General features: G+C 40.6%; 2 protein-coding genes across 2 annotated transcripts in view; one reads left to right on the top strand and one right to left on the bottom strand.

Annotated features, from left to right (window-relative positions):
• The window catches only part of ESF1 (ESF1 nucleolar pre-rRNA processing protein homolog), a 47,228-nt gene extending 42,786 nt beyond the window's left edge, over positions 1-4,442 (bottom strand). Inside the window, exons 1-2 of the mRNA XM_060786045.2 lie at positions 4,354-4,442; positions 1,081-1,699 (exon numbers count right to left, since the gene is read on the bottom strand). Of these exons, the coding sequence (XP_060642028.2) occupies positions 1,081-1,666 (586 nt within the window). The 5' untranslated portion in view covers positions 1,667-1,699; positions 4,354-4,442. The remainder of the gene's footprint in view (positions 1-1,080; positions 1,700-4,353) is intronic.
• A 162-nt stretch (positions 4,443-4,604) lies between these two features.
• Positions 4,605-18,200, top strand: NDUFAF5 (NADH:ubiquinone oxidoreductase complex assembly factor 5). Its single transcript, XM_060786061.2, has 11 exons — positions 4,605-4,782; positions 8,631-8,671; positions 9,940-10,003; positions 10,985-11,032; positions 11,119-11,222; positions 12,010-12,049; positions 12,374-12,571; positions 14,447-14,507; positions 16,280-16,363; positions 17,675-17,757; positions 17,903-18,200. Exons 1-11 carry the CDS (start codon positions 4,615-4,617, stop codon positions 17,990-17,992), a joined length of 981 nt encoding a protein of 326 aa, XP_060642044.2. The 5' UTR covers positions 4,605-4,614; the 3' UTR covers positions 17,993-18,200.
• The last annotated feature ends 1,301 nt before the right edge of the window (positions 18,201-19,501 follow it).

The raw sequence follows: 19,501 nt of genomic DNA, 5'->3' as shown, positions 1-19,501 counted from the left end.
TGTTGACTGGGGAGTGATGATCCTGGAGGCTGCAATCAGTAGGCATAGTACATCCCTAATCTACACACTGTACACCCCCAATCTAAATAAAATATTTTAAAATAATAATTATGATTCTATAACAATCATAACAAAATAATCTACATATATATATACACACACATACATTAGATATGTGTATAAATAAGAATAGAACATTGTTAAAGGATTCACTTAGTGGATTAAAAAAATAATTTCATAAAAGCTGATAATAGCATGCTTATAACCGCTTTCCAAAATTTTCTGGAAAACTATGGGAAAAATTCTATCATAAATAAGAAATAAAAGAAGCAATTATTTTAATACCATTTTAAATATGTCAATATTTTGATAGTATATTTATTTTGGAAAAGTGGTTTTCACACCACTTTATTTTATCTATCCCCAAATTGCAAGTGACATATTACAATTTTTCTCAACTTCTTTTAAATAGCTTTTGCATTGCACTAAGCAATGTATCTATAACCTTTACAATATAGCAATATGCAAGCCATTAAGTAACTGAGAATTCTAGGGAACTCATCCTAAAAGCTGATTAAACTGAGGCCATCATACTTTGGTTGTATCAGTGAAGGCATAACTCTCCAGAAAAGACAATAATGCTTGGTAAGAGAAAAGGCAGTAGGAAAAGAGGAAGGTAACGTTAGTTTTCTGGTCTGGTTGAAAGAGAAAGGTATGATTAAGAGTTTGCTGCTCTGAATGTTGTGCATTGTGAAAGCCGGAGCCAAGAGACTTTCTGCGCAAGGAAACTCCAACTTGGCATAGTGGTTTGAGCACTAGACTCTGGAAAGAAGAATTCAAATTCCTGCTCAGCCATGAAAACCAACTGGATGACTTTAGGTAAGTCATATACTCTTAAGCCTCAAAAAACTCTATAATAAAACCACTCTGGGATTGCCATAAATCAGAAACACCTAACAACAAATCCTGTCTGAACCAATAAAAATTACTTCCAAAGAAAGGAAGATAAAACGTAGACAAGATGACACTAATTAATTCAATTTAACTAACACAATTCAGTTCTTTCATGGTCTACGTTACCTTCTATGGTGCACTCTTTCACTGCTTCCTTTTTTACAGCTTTCCGTGAAGATTTCTGACATTCATGAAGGTCTTCTGCAGACCTTACACCCTGCTTGTTTTTCTTTTTTGGTGCCAGCTCCTTATCTTGCACAGATTCAATTGCAGTTGAGTTTTTCACATTCTTCATGGTCTTTAAGGGTTTGCTTTTCTGGCCTTCATTTTTTAAAGCATCTGCTTTTGACTTTGGTGAGCTTTTACAAACTGCTACTTTGCTGTCTTGTGCAGCACTGGGTTTTTCAGAGCCTTTCTTTCCTTTAGACTTGCGCTTTTTTATCTCAGTTTGTTTATCATCACATTCTGGAACATCGGAATCTGAATCAGAAAGCGCATAAAAGCGTTTCAGGTCCTCTGTTGAGCTGTGATTAATAGGTCGTCCTCGCTTATCCACAGTGTATTTCAACTTGAATTTCTTGTCATGGAACATCGCACGAAACCTTTTATCAATTTTGATCTTGCGGTCTTTTTCTGGCATTTCCCAAAATCTAGGATCTTTTGTAATGGAGGAAAACCGCTGGTCATTTATAATTTCCTTCTTAGACTCCATTTTGAAATTCCAAACTAAAAGCACAGATATGAACTGTTAAGAAAAAAAAGGAAAAAAACTTTTAGAAATAAGAACACTTTCGTCTAAAATTACCAATAAAACTATTAAAGTCATAAAGGAGCATTAATCATTTGAACAGTTTTATAGGATTCTATTTAGTAAAAAAGTATGGTTTTGTAAAAGGTGATGGTTTGGGCCTTTAAAGCCCTACATGGTTTGGATCCAGGTTACCTAAAGACCCACCTTCTCCCATACAATCCGCCACACACACTTTGGTCTTCTGGGGGGCGTCTGCTCCAACCAGCCAGAACCCGACTGGCAACCACAGTCAATGCTGTGACTGCCTCCTGCAGAACTCTAGGGTTTGTAGTTTATGGAAGGGCCTTGTGCTCATCCACCAAAGCCTACAAACCACAGAAATCTGCAGGAGGCAGTCACAGCATTTAAAGTGGATTAAAGTGGATAAATGCTCAAGTGTGATGAGGCCCTAATACAGGCATGGGCAAAGTTGGGCCTTACACGTGTTTTGGACTTCAACTCCCACAATTTCTAACAGCCTGCTATGAGTTTTCTGGATTGTATGGCCGTATTCCATGTTCACTGGAACATACAGCCCAGCAACACATGTTGTTTACCTTCCACAACGCCAAGGTAAAGCTGCCTAGTGGCATCAAAATATTAGTAAAACATTGTATCTCATTCTATCATTCATTATATGTCTTGCTGCAAATTGATGCTTCACTCATGCTCATTTTGAATAAAACAGGCCAAAGAACTAAAGTAGAACCATAGAATAATGGAAGAGACCACATGAGCCATCTAGTCCAACCACCTGCCATGCAGGAAAAGCACAATCAAAGCATCCCCAACAGATGGCCATCCAGCCTCTGTTTAAAAGCTTCCAAAGAAGGAGCCTCCACCGAACTCCGGGGCAGAGTTCTACAGTTGAGCAATTCTTACAGTCAAAAGGTTCTTCCTATTGTTCAGATGGAATCTCCTTTCCTCTAATTTGAACCCATTGCTTTGAGTCCTAGTCTCCAGGACAGCAGAAAGCAACCCTGCTCCCTCTTTGTTATGACATCGTTACAAATATTTATACATGGCTATCATGTCTCCTCTCAATCTTCACTTCTGCAAGCTAAATATACCCAGTTCTTTAAGCTGCTCCTCATAGGGATGCATGGTCTCAGACCTTTGATCATTTTAGTTGCCTTCACCACAATGCCTTCCAGCTGGTCAATATCTCTTTTGAACTGTGGTGCCCTGAACTGGGCAGTATTCCAGGTGAGGTCTGACCAAAGCAGAATAGCGAGGCATCATGACTACTCTCATCATGACTACCAGTGGTTCTTGACCTGTGGGTTCCCAGGTGTTTTGGCTTTCAACTCCCAGAAATCTCAGCTGTTTACCAGCTGTTAGGATTTCTGGGAGTTGAAAGCCAAAAACATCTGGGACCCAAAGATTGAGAACCACTGATCTAGACACTATACCCCTCTTGATGAAGCCCAAAATCCTTGTGTTTCTTGGACACACAGCATGTCACATTTTTTGTCTCGGCATAGTTCATAAAGCAGCTGTTCTTTGGCAGTGACATGCCTTTGATGTTGATTGAGATTACTGTCATAGTTAGTCCTGTAAAGGTCCATTGGTTGGTTTGTTTGCTGCAAGTTACTTCTGGTTGTGAGAGAATCAGCTGTCTACAAAGATGTTGCCCAGGGGACGTCTGGATGCCCATGCCAATGCCTTAAATCAAGAAATAGTTTTCTAAGATCTACAGAGACTCTCATTGGAACACCTCAGCAAGCGAGAGTGCAAAAGTGGCAGGCTCAAACCCAGAACCTCAACCAATGGCTGATACCAAATGAGAGACTCCCCCCTGGGCACACAGAAAACTGGGCGACTTGGAAGGCATTGAACAGACTTTGCTCTGGCACCACGAGATGCAGAGCCAACCTTGAGAAATGGGGCTACAAAGTGGAATCCTCGACATGCGAGTGCGGAGAAGAGCAAACCACAGACCACCTGATGCAATGCAACTTGAGCCCAGCCACATGCACAATGGACAGGGGCAGCTCAACCCATTACGCAAAGTAAGCATTTGCAGTATAGTTGATTTTGCCCAGGGGCGCGCTTGAGGAAAAATAGACCTTGACATATGCGAGTTGTAGTTACTGGGATGTATAGTTCACCTACAATCAAAGAGCATTCTGAACTCCACCAATGATGGAATTGAACCAAATATGGCACACAAGACTCCCACGACGAACAGAAAATATATATCAGTGATTGGTGGGGGGGGGGGGGCAAATACTGTTTGCTTACCATTGAAAATGACCTAGGGCCACCTCTGACAATGGAGGACCTCCTTACAGCAACACCAGAGGCACTCCAAGTGGCCAGATACTGGTCAAAGGACATTTAATAGAATGCCAAGTCTGCAAACTTTGTGTTTCGTTTGTTTATTTGTAATGCAATACAACTGTTTTGGTTCGCTCCTGACACGATAAATAAATAAGGCAACAAGAAGGGCACACGACCGGGAGCCCATGTCCCTTCAAAACCAAAGAGAGAAAGGCAGCGGGAGAGAAAGGAAAGCCTCGCTTCAAGAGAGCCCTCCCCCATCCCCCACCCCAAACCAAACCCAAATCGCCACCCAAGCATCTCGTGCCCTTTTCCCTCTCACTCACTCGGCGACAACTCCACGCGCTGGACCTTTTCCTCAAAGAACTTCGGCGCGCGGCTCACTACGTCACTTCCGGAAGCTGCCGCGAGAGCTACGGCCAAGTGAAGCAGAAGTGAATGTCGGGGAGCTGCTCTGCTCGCGCTGTGTTCCCAAACCCAGGCGCTTCTGGTCCCGCGTGACGTCGCTGTGGCGCGTGGAAAGGGAGCGACTTCCACTATGCGAAGAAGGGGCTGCTGGGAAGCGGCGGGCGGCCTTCCCTGATGCCATGGGGCCTGGAGCGGTGCTGCGTGGGCCTCGCCGCCTCTGCCTCGCCCGCCTCTTGGCCTCCGGGCCCGGCGCCCTCTGCCCCTTCGACCGGCGGCTGAAGAGGAAGCAGAAGAACTGGGCGGCCGCGCAGCCGGAGGCCGAGCACTGCGAATACCTGCGCGAAGAGGTAGGAAGGAAGCAAGGGGTGGAAGGGGACTGGAGGCCGCCTTGGCCTTCTTCGCCTCCTCCAGTTCGCAGCAGCGTTCATTGGCCTCCTCAAAGTTCAGGCAGTCCCCGAGTTACACACATCCGGGGGTGAGACAACAGCAAGTGAGAGGAATCTATCCCTAGGATGGGAAAATCCTCTCCTTCAAGAGTTATTCGCACTACTTGGTTGCAGTGGTTTTCCAGGCACTAATAATAGTGCCGACTCCGGCCCTGTTTACCTCTCCAAACGTATTCTCCCCTACGAACCATCAAGATTACTAAGATCATCTGGAGAGACCCTGCTCTCGGTCCCACCGGCCTCGCAAGCGCGCCTGGTGGGGACGAGGGACAGGGCCTTCTCGGTGGTGGCCCCACGACTCTGGAACTCTCTCCCTCTGGAGGCCAGAACCGCCCCATCCATCCTAACATTTAGGAAACGGGTGTAGACGTGGCTGTGGAGTCAGGCCTTCGATGAATGAGACAACACCATAGGACCCTGGATGGAAGTTGATGTAGATCCATCTTAATAGGATGACTGACCACTGTAGTTTTATATATAGTGTTTTTAAAGTTGTTTTTGTAATTGTGTTATATGATATTTTAATGAGTGTATATGTTTTTTATGGCTGGAAACCGGGCTGAGTCCCTCAATGAGGTTGAGAAGCTCGGTATAGAAAACTGAAATAAATGAATAATAATAATAATAAACTTTAATAATAATAATCACCTCTGAGGATGCTTGCCATAGATGCAGGTGAAACGTCAAGAGAAATGCCTCTAGAACATGGCCATATAGCCCGAAAAAAACCCACAAGAACTTAGTGATTCCAGTCATGAAAGCCTTCAACAATACAATAATAATAAACTTTATTTATACCCCGCCACCATCTCCCCAAGGGACTCTGAGCGGCTCACATGAGGCCAAGCCCAATAACACATCAAAACGGAAAAGCAATAAACAAAACAATACAATGCAATGCAAGTTAATATAAATCGCATATAACAATAACACACGAGGATTTAAAAGCCTATGGCCAGGCCAAATGTGGGCATGAACAAGGTAGGATATATCTCGTAAGAGGGTTTTAACAAGTGAGGGACGTATGAGTATGTTCAAGAAACATTCTCTCCTGACGTTTCGCCCACAACTATGGCAGACATCCTCAGAGATTGCCACATTATCACAGAAAGTATACACCATTGGAGAAATTACACTGCTTAGCCAGTATTGCACCACCTGACATCTGCCGGGAAGTAGCAGCTAATAATGAAAGGACCGAGGCAGTGACATCCCCAGCCCACCCCCTGTATGGATATCAGCCAGCATGTTAATGCCTTAAATCAAGAAAGAACTTCCTAAGATCTACAGAGATACTCGCTGGAACACCTCAGCAAGTGAGAGTCCAAAAGTGGCAGCCTCAAACCCAGAACATCCACCCATGGCTTTTTTTTTTTTTGTGTCAGGAGCAACTCTGAAACTGCAAGTTGCTTCTGGTGTGAGAGAATTCACTTCTCTCACACCAGAAGCAACTTGCAGTTTCTCAAGTCACTCCTGACATGACAAAAAAAAAAAGCCATGGGTGGATGTTCTGGGTTTGAGGCTGCCACTTTTGGGCAAAAACTTTGCCCAGGGGATGCCCAAATGTGTTGATGTTTTACCATCCTAGTGGGAGGCTTCTCTCATGTCCCCACATGAGGAGCTGGAGCTGATAGAGGGAGCTCATCCACACTCTCCCCAGATTCGAACCTGTGACCTGTCGGTCTTCAATCCTTCCGGCACAGGGGTTCAACCCACTGTGCCATCGTGGGGCTCCTCACTGGCTGATACCAAATGAGAGAATCCCTTCTGGGTACAGAGAAGACTGGGCAACCTGGAAATTGTTGACCAGGCGGAGCTCTGGCACCACAAGATGCAGACCTTAAGAAATGGGGCCACAAAGTGGAGTCCACGACATGCGAGTGTGGAGTAGAGCAAACCACAGACCACCTATTACAATGCAGCCTGAGCCCTGCCACATGCACAATGGAGGACATCCTTATAGCAACAGCAGAGGCACTCCAAGTGGCCAGCTACTGGTCAAAGGGCATTTAATATAATTGCCAAGTTTTTAAACTTCATGGGTTTTTTAAAAATACACTACGACTGTACCCTTGGTTTGCTCCTGATATAATAAATATAATATAAATAAATATATCCTCAGAGATTGAGAGGTCCACTGAAAACTGGACAAATGGGGTTTATATATCTGAAATGTCCAGAGTGGGAGAAAGAACTTTTATCTGCTTGAGGCAAGTGTGGATATTGCAATTGGCCAACACGATTAGCCTTGAATGGCCTTGCTGATTCAAAGCCTCATGGCTTCCTGCCTGGGAGAAACCTTTTTTGGGAGGTGTTAGCTGACCCTGTTTGTTTCCTGTCTGGAATTCCCCTGCTTTTTTGATTGGAATAACCATGAGGAGTCCTCTCAGCCCAGTCATTGCAATTTTTTACATGGAACACTTTGAAAAACAAGATCTGGAAACAATAACAAAAAAGCCCACTATATGGTTCAGATGGATGTTATCCTTGAAGTGACTGGCTTGACATTGAAGGAACTGGGTGTGGCGACAGCCCGACAGCGAGCTGTGGCATGGGCTGGTCCATGAGGTCACGAAGAGGTGGCAGTGACTGAATGAATAAATAACAAAATATGGTTCAGATATGTGGATGACACCTTCACCATTTGGAGCCATGGAGGAGAAGAACTGAACAGGTTCCTAGACCACTTTAACAGCATCCAAACATCCACTTCACCATGGAAAAATAAAATGAAGAAAAACTGATGTCCTAGATGTCCTAGAATTCAATAAGCCAGGTCAACAATTGGGCCATACAGTTTATAGAAAACCTACACACACGGATAGATATGTACATAAAAACTCCAACCATCACCCAAGTAAAAAAAAACAAAAACCATTAAAGCCTTGGCAGACCATGCAAAATAATCTGCAAACCCCACCTCCTCTAAGGTGAACTGAACCACCTAAACTGGGCTCTACAGGATAATGGATGCTCCACCTCAGACATCAGAAGAGCTGCAAGACTGAGAACACGCCATGGCAGTAGAGACAAAGATCCACCCAGAGGAAAAGTGTTCTTGACATACATCAAGGGACCCACTGATCACATAGGGAAGCCGATGAGGAAACACAACCTACAAACCATCTACAGACTCACTGAGAAAATCCAAGAAATGCCATGTTCAGCAAAGCTCAAGAGGGATCCTCTCACCTCTACAAGAGTCTACCGTATGCCATGCAGCTGTGGACAAGGAGCATGCAAGGCACTGCAGACTAATTCAACCATGACATTTTAGGGCCCTGTTTATGCATTTATACGATTTTTTACAAGACTGCATCAGTTCCAGCATAAGATTTGTTAGCAATTCCCTACAAAAACGGGGGTACTGAAACTTATAGGAGGTTTTTCAGAATTCCTTAGGCAGAAATGAAAAAGATTTACCTCCTTTAAGGTGCCCCTTCCCCACTGCTCCATAAAAATGTAGTATGAAAAGCAATTTGTTTTGAGAAGTTATTTTTAAAAGCCTAAAATTGGCCTTGGGGATATGGCTGTTATAGTGGTTCTGGAGGAAAGATGTTTAAGTTCTTCCCACATGCCAGGTTCCTGATCTGAATGTCTCCTCGGTTTGCGAGATCTCTAAATGTGCTTATCACACATTGGTGATCTGACGTGAATTGCATTTTTCAATATACTTTTAAAAATGAAGCAATTTCTAAAATCAAAAGTCATAATGATGGACAAGGATATTAACTTTTATTGTATTACAGGTTGGTAGCAGGATAGCTGATCGTGTATTTGATATCGCTAGGTAAGTATTAGTAGATCAACTTTGTATGAAATGTGTTTTTATAAAAAGATTAGCCTTATATATTAAATTTAAGAATAAATTAAACACCCCCCCCCCCCACTATAATTTTGTAGAACAAAATGTTGAAGGTTGTAATACATGGAAGGGATGGGACTATGGATTTGATTTCCGCCTGTTCTATTCCATGGGGTGCCGGTTTTTTACTTTTAGGATTGTTATAATAAGCATTATCAATAGTAGTTGACATAATCGGGTAGGGTTCCTATCAACCTAGTATAATGGAGGCAAATGGTTTCTAGAAGTTACCTGGTTTTGCCTGCTGAATTCTGAATGGAATATCTAAAGAAACCTAATTTATTTGTTTCCTTAATTTAAATTCATAGATGTAATAGGGAACATTTCTGCATTTTGAATTAAGGAAGATATTACGAAGCCTCACTTAATAAATGGCAATATAAATACATATCCTAGAAAATAAGTTTAATTGAAGATGGCAGAACTTATTTTGGACTAAACAGTCATAGGATTGCATGGTAAATCAAGTGCAGGAAAGTGGCAGCAGATAAAGTTACAAACATCTTACAAATGACTCATAGTTAAGAATGGGGGTGAGGCAACAGAAAGTGAGACAAATCTACTCCTCGAAAGCAAATTCACTCCTGGAAGAGTTATGGGGAAAAGGTGTCTCAACTAAAGCTTTATCATCCATCCTTGTTTCCATAATAAGCCACATTTTTCAAAAAATCCAATGATCATAGGGACAGAAAGTGAGGTGAATAGGGTTAGCTCAGAAAAACACTCCAAAGTGCTGCACACATAAAATGCATAATACATAAGCATATTTTAAAAAAGGCAATATAAATTTACACAGTAATTTTAAATAAAACAGCACATAATCCATAATAAATAAGATTTAAAATTCCATAGAATGCAGCACTGCCTGCAGATATAAATCAGCTGAATTCAAATATCAATCCAAAGTGCCGGAGTGAAGCAATTGCTAAGTCCTCAAGTTTAACCATGGAGGTCAACGGCCTGTTTAAAGAGCCATGTTTTCAACTTCGACCAAAAAACTTGGAGAGTGGGAGCTAGCCTAATCTGTCTAGGGAGTACTTTCAGTGGCATACTCCCCAATATGTGCATACAAAAGAGGAATTTGTATATTTAGGAGAAAGGCAGAACAAAAAGAAAGGAAGGAATAAAGAAAAAGGCAGAATTTCCCCAAAACACTAAGCAGCTCTTAACTGATCCATTTTATCCATTTCAAGGACTTTCCCCCTTGCCTTGGACCTGGGCTGTGGACGAAGCTACATAGCTCAACATTTGAACAAGGTATTGTTTCTTTATTTTTAAGACTTTAAATTGTCCAGATCAAGCTCAGACTGCTGTATGGTAGAAGTAAGCATAAGATCCATATAGTATAGCAGCAGTGCCAGTTCTGTTGATCTTTTTAGTTTGGTTCAAATGTTATGATAAGACAGGATTATGGTGAACCCTGACTTATTGGTGCTTCTATTGCAGGCAGAACTAGCTAAACAGTTATTTTACCAGAAAGGCAAAAAGTGTCCTGACAACCGAGAAGATATCTGAGATACCTGCTTTTTACATAGACCTTGTGTAAGCAGAGCCCCTGGTAGCGCAGTGGGTTAAACTGCTGAGCTGCTGAAGTCGCTACCTGAAAGGTTGGCGGTTCAAATACGGGGACCGGGGTGAGCTCCGTTAGGCCTAGCTTCTGCCAATCTAGCAGTTCAAAAGCATGCAAATGTGAATAGATCAATAGGCACCGCTTAGGCGGGAAGGTAACAGTGCTTCATACAGTCATGCTGGCCACATGACCTTGGAGGTGTCTACGGACAACACTGGCTCTTCGATTTAGAAATGGAGATGAGCACCAACCCCCAGATTTGGACACAACTAGACTTAATGTCAGGAGAAACCTTTACCTTTAACTTTAAGCAGAGCCCTCCACACTTCCGCCTCTTCTCTTTTCCCTGTGAAATTTTCCAGAGGAAAAACTCAGCAGGTGCTGGATGTGTGACTAGCCCTCTTTCCTCCTATTCCCCATTCACTATGTGTATGCAGTTAGAGGTATTCCAAAATTTTAAAAAATCTGAAATGCAAAAACGTCTGTTCCTAAGCATTTTGGACATGGAGAGTGAGCCTGTATTTTTAAAAATAAAACAAAGGTCTGTCAATATGAGTTAATTGTACACTTTTCTTACTGTCTTCCATCCAAGCCAGCATCCCCATTCCATCTCTAAAATAAAACAAGTAAAACATTTGTAGGTAATTGCATGATCTTTTTCCCCCCAGGATATTATTGAAAGACTTTTTCAAGCAGATGTTGCCGAAAATGCTTTGGTAAGAAAGTATATAGTGTTTAATTCATCAGAGTGGAAAGTAGAAGAGCCTTGGTCCTAAACTATTTCTATTCTAATTTTATTTAGAAAAAACCAATAGAATCTGAAATACCCAGAATCAGCATTGTAGCAGATGAAGAATTCCTTCCTTTTAAAGAAAACACATTTGATCTCGTTGTCAGTGGACTGAGGTAACTAACAATTGGAATAATGGAGACAGAATAAAATAGAGCAAGAATAGGGCGCTTGGGGGAGGGGTGTTGTAATCAGGATCTACAGTTCTGAAACCAACTCTTGGTCTTACTCTTATTGTTCCTATAGTTCAGTTTATTACTAGAAAAGTTTCTGTCTGTCTCTCTCTTTGTGTGTATGTGCGTGTGTTTGTGGCTGGGGACCCAACACACACACAAGAAAAAAGCACACAATGTGCTTTTCTTGTGTAGTTTGATAAGGATAACTCTTTCCTTTTTTTAAGGCTGCATCTTATTGCAGTTAGTGAATGCTGACTTTGAGGTCTGCTTTGGTGACTAGGCACAGCTTTTGATGGCTGCTGATCTCATAGACCAGGTTTGCACAACTTCTAAGGAGTAAAGGACCAAAATTTGATAGGCTAAGCCTCTTGGGGGCGCAAATATGTTTTTAACATCTCACTTTCCAAAAAAGGTATTATTAATGACTAATTAGGATTATTGTTGTTTTTGTGTGCTTTCAAGTCATTTCAGACTTAGGGTGCTTTTTCTTGTCAAGATTTATTCAGAGGAACTGTCCTTTGTCTTCCTCTGAGGTTGAGAAAGTGTGACTTCCCTAAAGTGTTTTTCAAAGTCTTAAGGCTACAGTCATGTCCATACTAACCAGGAACAAACTCCATCAAATATAATGGGGCTTGCATTGTGCTCATATAATAGCCTGTCTGACTTTTGTAAAAAGAGAAATACCTTATACTTACTTTTAACACATTTTAACATAAATTCTTTTTAGCTTGCATTGGGTAAATGATCTTCCCAAAGCACTACATGAGGTAAGTACAATGATTAATATCCCTATTAAAAAAATAATACAGCTTTCTCTTTTATTGCTGTGAATAATCTTAACGGAACAGTGGGTTTTTAAATGATTGAGTTTGGCATTAATTGACAAAGTGGGGATGAGGGTAAACTAATTCTATAGTTTAACTCCATATGTTATACTTTTGTTCATTGGGTTTGATGAAGTTCCTTCCATGACATTGAAATTAGAAAGATGTACTCCGGTTGGATCTTAGGTTGCCTTAGGATCAAAAATTATATGTTACTTCAAAGAAAAAAATAGTAATGCATGACTTCATTATTGTGACTTATTTTAGGTACATCGAGTCCTTAAACCTGATGGAGTATTTGTTGGCTCTATGTTCGGGGGAGACACATTATATGAGCTTCGCTGCTCTTTGCAGCTGGCCGAACTGGAAAGGGAAGGTGGATTTGCCCCACACGTGTCTCCTTTTACTGCTGTCAGTGACTTGGGACATCTACTGGGAAGAGCTGGCTTCAACACACTGACTGTGGTAATTATCCCTTTCACGAAAGGAACAGCTCAGAAAGTTCCTACATGTGCTTATCTTTCGTTTTGATATAGAGATCTGCAGACTCTGTGTTGCAGGTTGTTCATAGTTAAATTATAATAGTATGTTAATTGAATCAGACTACTAGTAGCTTTTGATGTGTATCAGCGCTGGACAAAGTGCAGCCTCCCCCCCCCCCCCCCAAATGTTGTATATTTGGTAATGTCTGTTAGCGCTTGCCATCATACTAGTCATTGGTGAGAACTGCTGGTAAGCCAACATTTGCATAGCCACATTTTGCCCACTCCTGATCTATATAGAAAAGAAGATTTTTGTTTTATAAATGAAGTTAGGTTGAATTGAAGCACAGATACACAAAAAGAAGGAACAACAATAAATTATAATCCTTATGATCATTTTGCCTCAATCAAGTTCGCATTGATAATGAGTATGTTATTTATGGTATGCTTGTATGACAGCTATTTCATTAATTATTGGGAAAAGAATAATGATGGCTGACTGCTCCAAAAAAACATGGAGCAGTTCATATACTTGAGAGTCAAACAAAATGATCCAGGATTTGTTTTTTGTTTTTATTGTTTTTGATGGATCATAATTTCACTCCGACGTGGAGCATGTTGAAGTAAAAATATTCAGATCTCAGTCTGTTATAAACTTTCTGATCACTGAGACCCAACTAAGATAATTTTATCAGAGTTACGGCAAAGTATCTGGCCAGTTTGTGTGACGTTTACTTCACTCTTGCTCTAGCTCATAATCATCCAGTCTCTGAATTGTCTCTCTTTCATAGACACATACACCTTTTTTACACAGTGATTTTTTTGTGTGTCAGGAGCAACTTGAGAAACTGCAAGTTGTTTCTGGTGTGAGAAAATTGGCCATCTGCAGGGACGCTGCCCAGATGTTTTACCATCCTGGGGGGGGGGCTTCTCTCATGTCCCCACATGGGAAGCTGTAGCTGACAGATGGGAGCTCACTCTGTTCCCCGGATTCAAACCACTGACCTTTTGGTCAGCAGTCCTGCCAGCACAAGGGGTTTTACCCTTTACACAACTGGGAGCTTCATAAGCCACACTTCGTGAGGTGATGGCTTATTTTTCTCCCTTTCCTTGTTCTTCTCATATGCTGGGTGTTAACATGGCATTCCTGGCCTGATGTAGGCTTTAGTTTGGGGAATACTGTTTGAATGTAAGCCAATGTTTCTGCATATATGTCAGCCAGAAGATCAGAGTGTTGGACACTTCCTAAATCACAAAATATGAAGCTCTTTAAACATGTTTGAATGCGGTTGCATTTCCCCACACCTATCGCCTCTGTTTCTGGTCTCTTTTTTCACGTTTCTAGTCTCTCTTTTTTGCACACACCCCTCCCCCCCCCCCCCCCCCAAAATATGTCTGCCTCTTGGCCTGCTCTGTCTTCTCTTCCTTCAGGTGCCCTGCCATTTGGCCTTTTTTCCTAGTCAGTTATGTAGTTATGAGCCAACCTACTTGCTCATTTCTTCTCCAATGAAGAGCATACTTTCCCTTTTCTTCATTTAGTATTTTTTCTACTGTACAAATGGGCTCTTCTTCCTGATCTAGTCTGAATAAATTGGTGACCACTACCCCAGCCCGCAACCCACAATGAATATACCTTTTGCAAATGTTGCAATATTGCTCTCGGGTGAAATTTAAGCTGTAGGAAACACCAAGCCCTGCTTACCTATATCTGGTATGCTTCTGCTGTTGCTGTTGACATCATCATTATCTTGTCCTATTTCAAATGATCTTACTGCAGCATACAATAAATCAATTTAGAAACCGCTTAGAACATTAAACTGAATCATATAATTATCTTTATATATTTTTTTATTTTTAGGATACTGATGAAATTCAAGTTAACTATCCTGGAATGTTTGAACTGATGGATGACCTCCAAGGCAAGTGCACTTTTCAAAGAAATAGTGGACAAAGAGATGAACAGTGTCAGAAGTCAATAGGAACAAAAATGTGCTGCTGCTGAAAAGTTCTATAAATGACAAATGAATGAGTGTTAGAGCACACAGAGTCACAGCTCTTTCTAGAAGCCAAAATATCTGTGATTGATTAGAAAATCAGATAATGCATGGTAAATTGGAAATTTGTAAGAAATTTGTAAGAAAAGAGAAAGATTGCATTAAAAGTAGTTTGATTCAGTCATCCCAGGATACACAGCCCTGACTGTACAGGAGGTGATCAGGGCTGCAGATGACAGGGGCACTTGTGGTAACTTGAGTTGACAGAAGTCAAAGGCAGACTGGCAGCCGTCTTCAACAACAAGGTCTGGATCAGGGATGGCAATTATGTCGCCCTTTAAATCAGTGGTTCTCATCCGTGGGTCCCCAGGTGTTTTGACCTACAACTCTCAGAAATCCTGGCCAGTTTACCAGCTATTGGGATTCCTGGGAGTTGAAAGCCCAAAACATCTGGGGACCCACAGGTTGAGAACCTCTGATTGGACTGTAATTCTGACCACCCATTATGCTGGCTAAGGCATATTCCCCATTGATTGTTTGGTGGAGTGAGTGTCAAATTAAGATGCAGAGTGCAATTAGATATATGCCCAACTCTGACATGAATTGATGGTGACTGTAGAGCTTTGAACTGGATTATATGAGCCTACACTGCCATGTGATCCAGTTCAAAGCCAATAATCTGGATTTTATATGGCAGTGTAGAAGGGGTCTAAATGAACAGCATCAGAAAAATTGTAGAGCTATCCAAACAAGTCTGAGATAAAGTTTTGCAGAAACACCATCCAGGTCATAAAAATCTCTAGATTATGAACATTTCATGGGGCACTTTGAAATCTATTATTACGAAACAGAAAGAATATTCATTGACTGGTAAGAAAGAATGTTAGGGAACCAACCAAGAAGCATATTGTGACTCAGTCTGCCAGAGAAATTGGCAGCTGAGATAGGACAACGTATCCATGGAATAACTATAATCCATATCATCAACAAAAATTGGTTTTAGGGAAGAGTGGTGAAAAGAAAGCCATTGCTGAAACAAAACCATATCAAATAAACAGCAAAAGTAACCCTGAAATAGTAAATACACTGAATATTTTAGAATAATCTAGTAAATACACAGAATTCAAAGCATTTGAGAATCTGGCAAAGATTTTAAAGTTGCTGTTCATTGAATAGAGCTGGAACAATTTTTCCAAGAACAGCAGGCAAAGCTTTAGCCAAGAAGACTGGCAGCTGTAACTGTTTTCAAAGGTGCCTCTACCAAGGACTGACTCGGGGCATATACTCCTTGCACAACTAACATATTTACATCAAGTACCAAAATTAAATTCAGATCCAGGTTGTAACATAACAAAATTACAGTAGATTCAAAAGGAGTAAATACTTTGCAAAGCAGAGGTTAGAAGTATAATCTCTGATAATGCTTTATTTTTTAATATTAAAACAAATACAGGCTGTATGTATGTAAGTAGGAGCAAGTCTTGTTGAATTCAGTAGCACTTAATTCTGAGTAGACGTGATATGAAGCATTGTTCTGTAATATTTACTGCAAAGTTCCCTACCAACTGGCAGGCATTTTTTAAAATTTAAGATATGTAAACATACATAGGATCAGGCTTCATGTGAGATTTTTGAAATGCACTGTCAAACTCATGGTATATGATGTATTTCTTTTAAAGCCTGAAAACTATTTTTAGGTATGGGAGAAAGTAACTGCTCTTGGAGCAGAAAACCTATGCTACACAGAGCAACCATGCTGGCCGCGGCAGCGGTTTATAGGGGTAAGTGAGATTTCCAGTGAAACTGAGAGATTTTGACTATATCAGAATGTTACTTTCCACAGGGACATGTCTTAAGTCATCAGATGTTCATTAGAGAGTTGAATTTTGAATTCTGGTTGATTATGAGTATTTTTGTGGCATATAGCTTGGTTTCATCAATCTTGGAAAAAAATATGGCAGATTACAGATATCTTATTTCTCCTTTTTCCTCTTCTTTTCCCCAAGACATAGCATCCAAGTATTGAAGTGTACTCTGCTGCTAATGTCAGGAAAGAGTAGGAGCCTAAATTTACTTCCGTAAACTGAGTAAACATCACAGTGATAAGCACATTGCTGTTCCGTTTTCTTCTATGGCTTTCAGCAGCAGCAGCTATAGGCTACCACTATTGCTAGGGGAATGCAGCAGCAGCATACTGGTCCATAAATATTCTTTCTCCTGCCCTTGAAGAATCTGAAAGACAGACATCTCAGTAGAAATGGATACTTGCAGTTGGCTACCTGGGTGTCTGTCTAGGGGTATCTGCTGCCCATCACTGGAAATGGCTAATAAAGCATCAAAATTGCACAATCCAGTGCCATTTTTTCAATATCTGGACACGGATAACAGATAAGATTGTCTGTTTTGGCTATTATTTATTTATTTGTTTATTTGCCCGCCTCTCCTTGCGGCTTGAGGTGCATACAACGTAGTTAAATCAGCAAAGTAGAACAAAGCACCATTAAAATACATATAACAAATACACACAGGTAAAATGCATCTTAAAATTAACAAATTAAAATTGACTGGGTAGGCCTGCCGGAAGAAATAGATCGTTAGTTGCATCTTATATTCTGACAGCTGATTTCACTGTTGGATCTCTTCCTGCAGGTCATTCCACTAAGTAGTCCATCTTCCTTTTTGCACTTAAGCTAAATATTCTTGGTTGCATCAGGGGAAACTTGCACATAACACATCTTTTGTTGTTCTTCCCATTCCACATTAAAGCCATATTCAAATGTCACTCCTGTGGAGCAGTGAGCTTCTGGAATGGCATAAAAGGCTACAGTTGGATTGGAAAATCAGAGGAATTTGGTAGTGCTGCTGTTTGTAAAAAGACATTATTTACAATTCATTCAAAGTATAAGTGGATTCAAGCCATGGAATTTATAATTTGTTGAACTTAATCTTTGGGTTCTACAAATGTTTTGGATCAACCCCCAAGAACTCTAGCTATTGACCAAGATGAATAGATTCATGGAGACTGTAATCCAGGATATCTGAAGAGGAAAAAGCTGAGGACCAATATCTTAAATATTTCTCTCTCCCCATAGAAATGTATGGAAACAAAGATGGAACAGTACCAGCAACGTTCGAGATCTACTACATGATCGGTTGGAAATTCCATGAGTCTCAGGTAATGTGCATTACTTCCAAGATGCATTGTATATCTAAAATGCATATACTACATATTGTTTTTCAAGAAAATTATTGTAATCATTCTTACTCAATTGAAGCCTGAATTTGCATACAAAAATTAATAGTTTCTATCTCATTTTCAGGCAAAACCAGCACAAAGAGGATCTGCAAAAATGTCATTTGGCGATTTGAAGAAAATAAATGAATTTATTCCAGAAGGGGGGAAACTTTAATATACATATAATGGTAGCAGTGAAACTGGACTTGCTTTGTGGATATTGATTAATAAGGGAAAACTATGTCACTATGTATTTCTGAACATATTTATCTCAGTGCCTGGACAAATTGTAATATATTCTTCTTTCACTGGATTCGCTTATTTGTAAATATAAAATAGTGTTTTTACTGTGTGAAACTGAATAAAATTATGTTTAGATTTTAGTTGTCTGAATATATTATCATTAAAGCAAGAGGGCCATCTGTCTAACAAGAAATGCAAAAAAGGAAATGCAAACATTTTATAGGACTTCCGTTACCCGAGTCGCTGTATAACAATGTGATTGTTTTTCACTGCACTGTACTCTTTAGTCTTCCTGATAATCTAATATGATTGCTTGAAAGAATAGGCCATTAAAGAATGACTTAAAACAACTTACCTTCATTGAAATGCACTGCAAGGAAGTTGCTATGACCTATCTGCAGCCCTATACATTTTCATAACGAAGTGAAGACATGAATTCACCATGGACAAAATTAAAGAGAGCTCATATCTAGAATCTTAAATGTAACATCTTTGTATTCCCTAATTATTGATTATATTTACATTCCTTTGTCCTCCCATGAGGTCATGAGGCATACGTGTATCTCCAACTCACCACTTTAGCCTTACAACACTCCTATGACATATATTCGATGGAGAGTTAATGAACCCAAAGCCACCTGTAACTTTGTGGAAATGTAAACCTGGATAAGAAAAAGGGACACCTATTAAATTGAATTCTGCAAGGCCACCTTTGGTGACACATTGGGAGTTCTTCAGGATAAACTGTCCTGAGTTGTTTATTTTATGATTGTTCTGTATTTCTATTCAGAATATACAAAGGCATTGCACTTTCAACCATATGTACAGGAGGAAGTATGGTGATGGATATAGAGCAAGCCAATTGAAGAGAAACATCTTATGGCTGTTACTCCAGGTTCATAATCCAGCCAGCAGATTCTGGACTATTTTAGAACTCTTACATGTAAGAATGTAAGAGTTCTAGAATTTCTATTCAGAAGAACTTCCTGACTGTGAGAGCCGTTCAGCAGTGGAACTCTCTGCCCCGGAGTGTGGTGGAGGCTCCTTCTTTGGAGGCTTTTAAACAGAGTCTGGATGGCCATCTGTCAGGGGTGATTTGAATGCAATATTCCTGCTTCTTGGCAGGGAGTTGGACTGGATAGCCCATGAGGTCTCTTCCAACTCTTTAATGCTATGATTCTATGAATGTAAGAGTTCTTTCATGGTGAAACTCTAATCCTAACCCTGAACCATACCGTAAACCTAAGCCTAACCCCTTATCCTACCCCAAACTTTACCCTATCCCTTACGCTAACTCTAAACCTTACCCTAAACCTAAATCCTACCCTAACCTTGCCCTAAACTTCACCTCCTTTCTATCCTTCCTTCGCTCTCCCCCCGCCTGCTCTCTTCCCTTATTCACATAACAATGCAATAAAGCTTAAGCTGGAAAAGACCAAGA

The sequence above is a fragment of the Anolis sagrei genome, chromosome 1 (genome assembly GCF_037176765.1).
Source record: "Anolis sagrei isolate rAnoSag1 chromosome 1, rAnoSag1.mat, whole genome shotgun sequence".
In the NCBI taxonomy this organism is placed as follows: domain Eukaryota; kingdom Metazoa; phylum Chordata; class Lepidosauria; order Squamata; family Dactyloidae; genus Anolis; species Anolis sagrei.
The sequence above is the reverse complement of the archived record's forward strand: the minus strand, read 5'-3'. Positions and strand labels throughout refer to the sequence as shown.

Bases quoted from the DNA above. Each gene is read 5' to 3' on its own strand.
- NDUFAF5 (XM_060786061.2), top strand. From the start codon at position 4,615: ATGGGGCCTGGAGCGGTGCTGCGTGGGCCTCGCCGCCTCTGCCTCGCC. The intron at 11,223-12,009 runs GTAACTAACAAT...AATTCTTTTTAG, and splicing joins CTCGTTGTCAGTGGACTGAG to CTTGCATTGGGTAAATGATC. The intron at 12,050-12,373 runs GTAAGTACAATG...GACTTATTTTAG, and splicing joins TTCCCAAAGCACTACATGAG to GTACATCGAGTCCTTAAACC.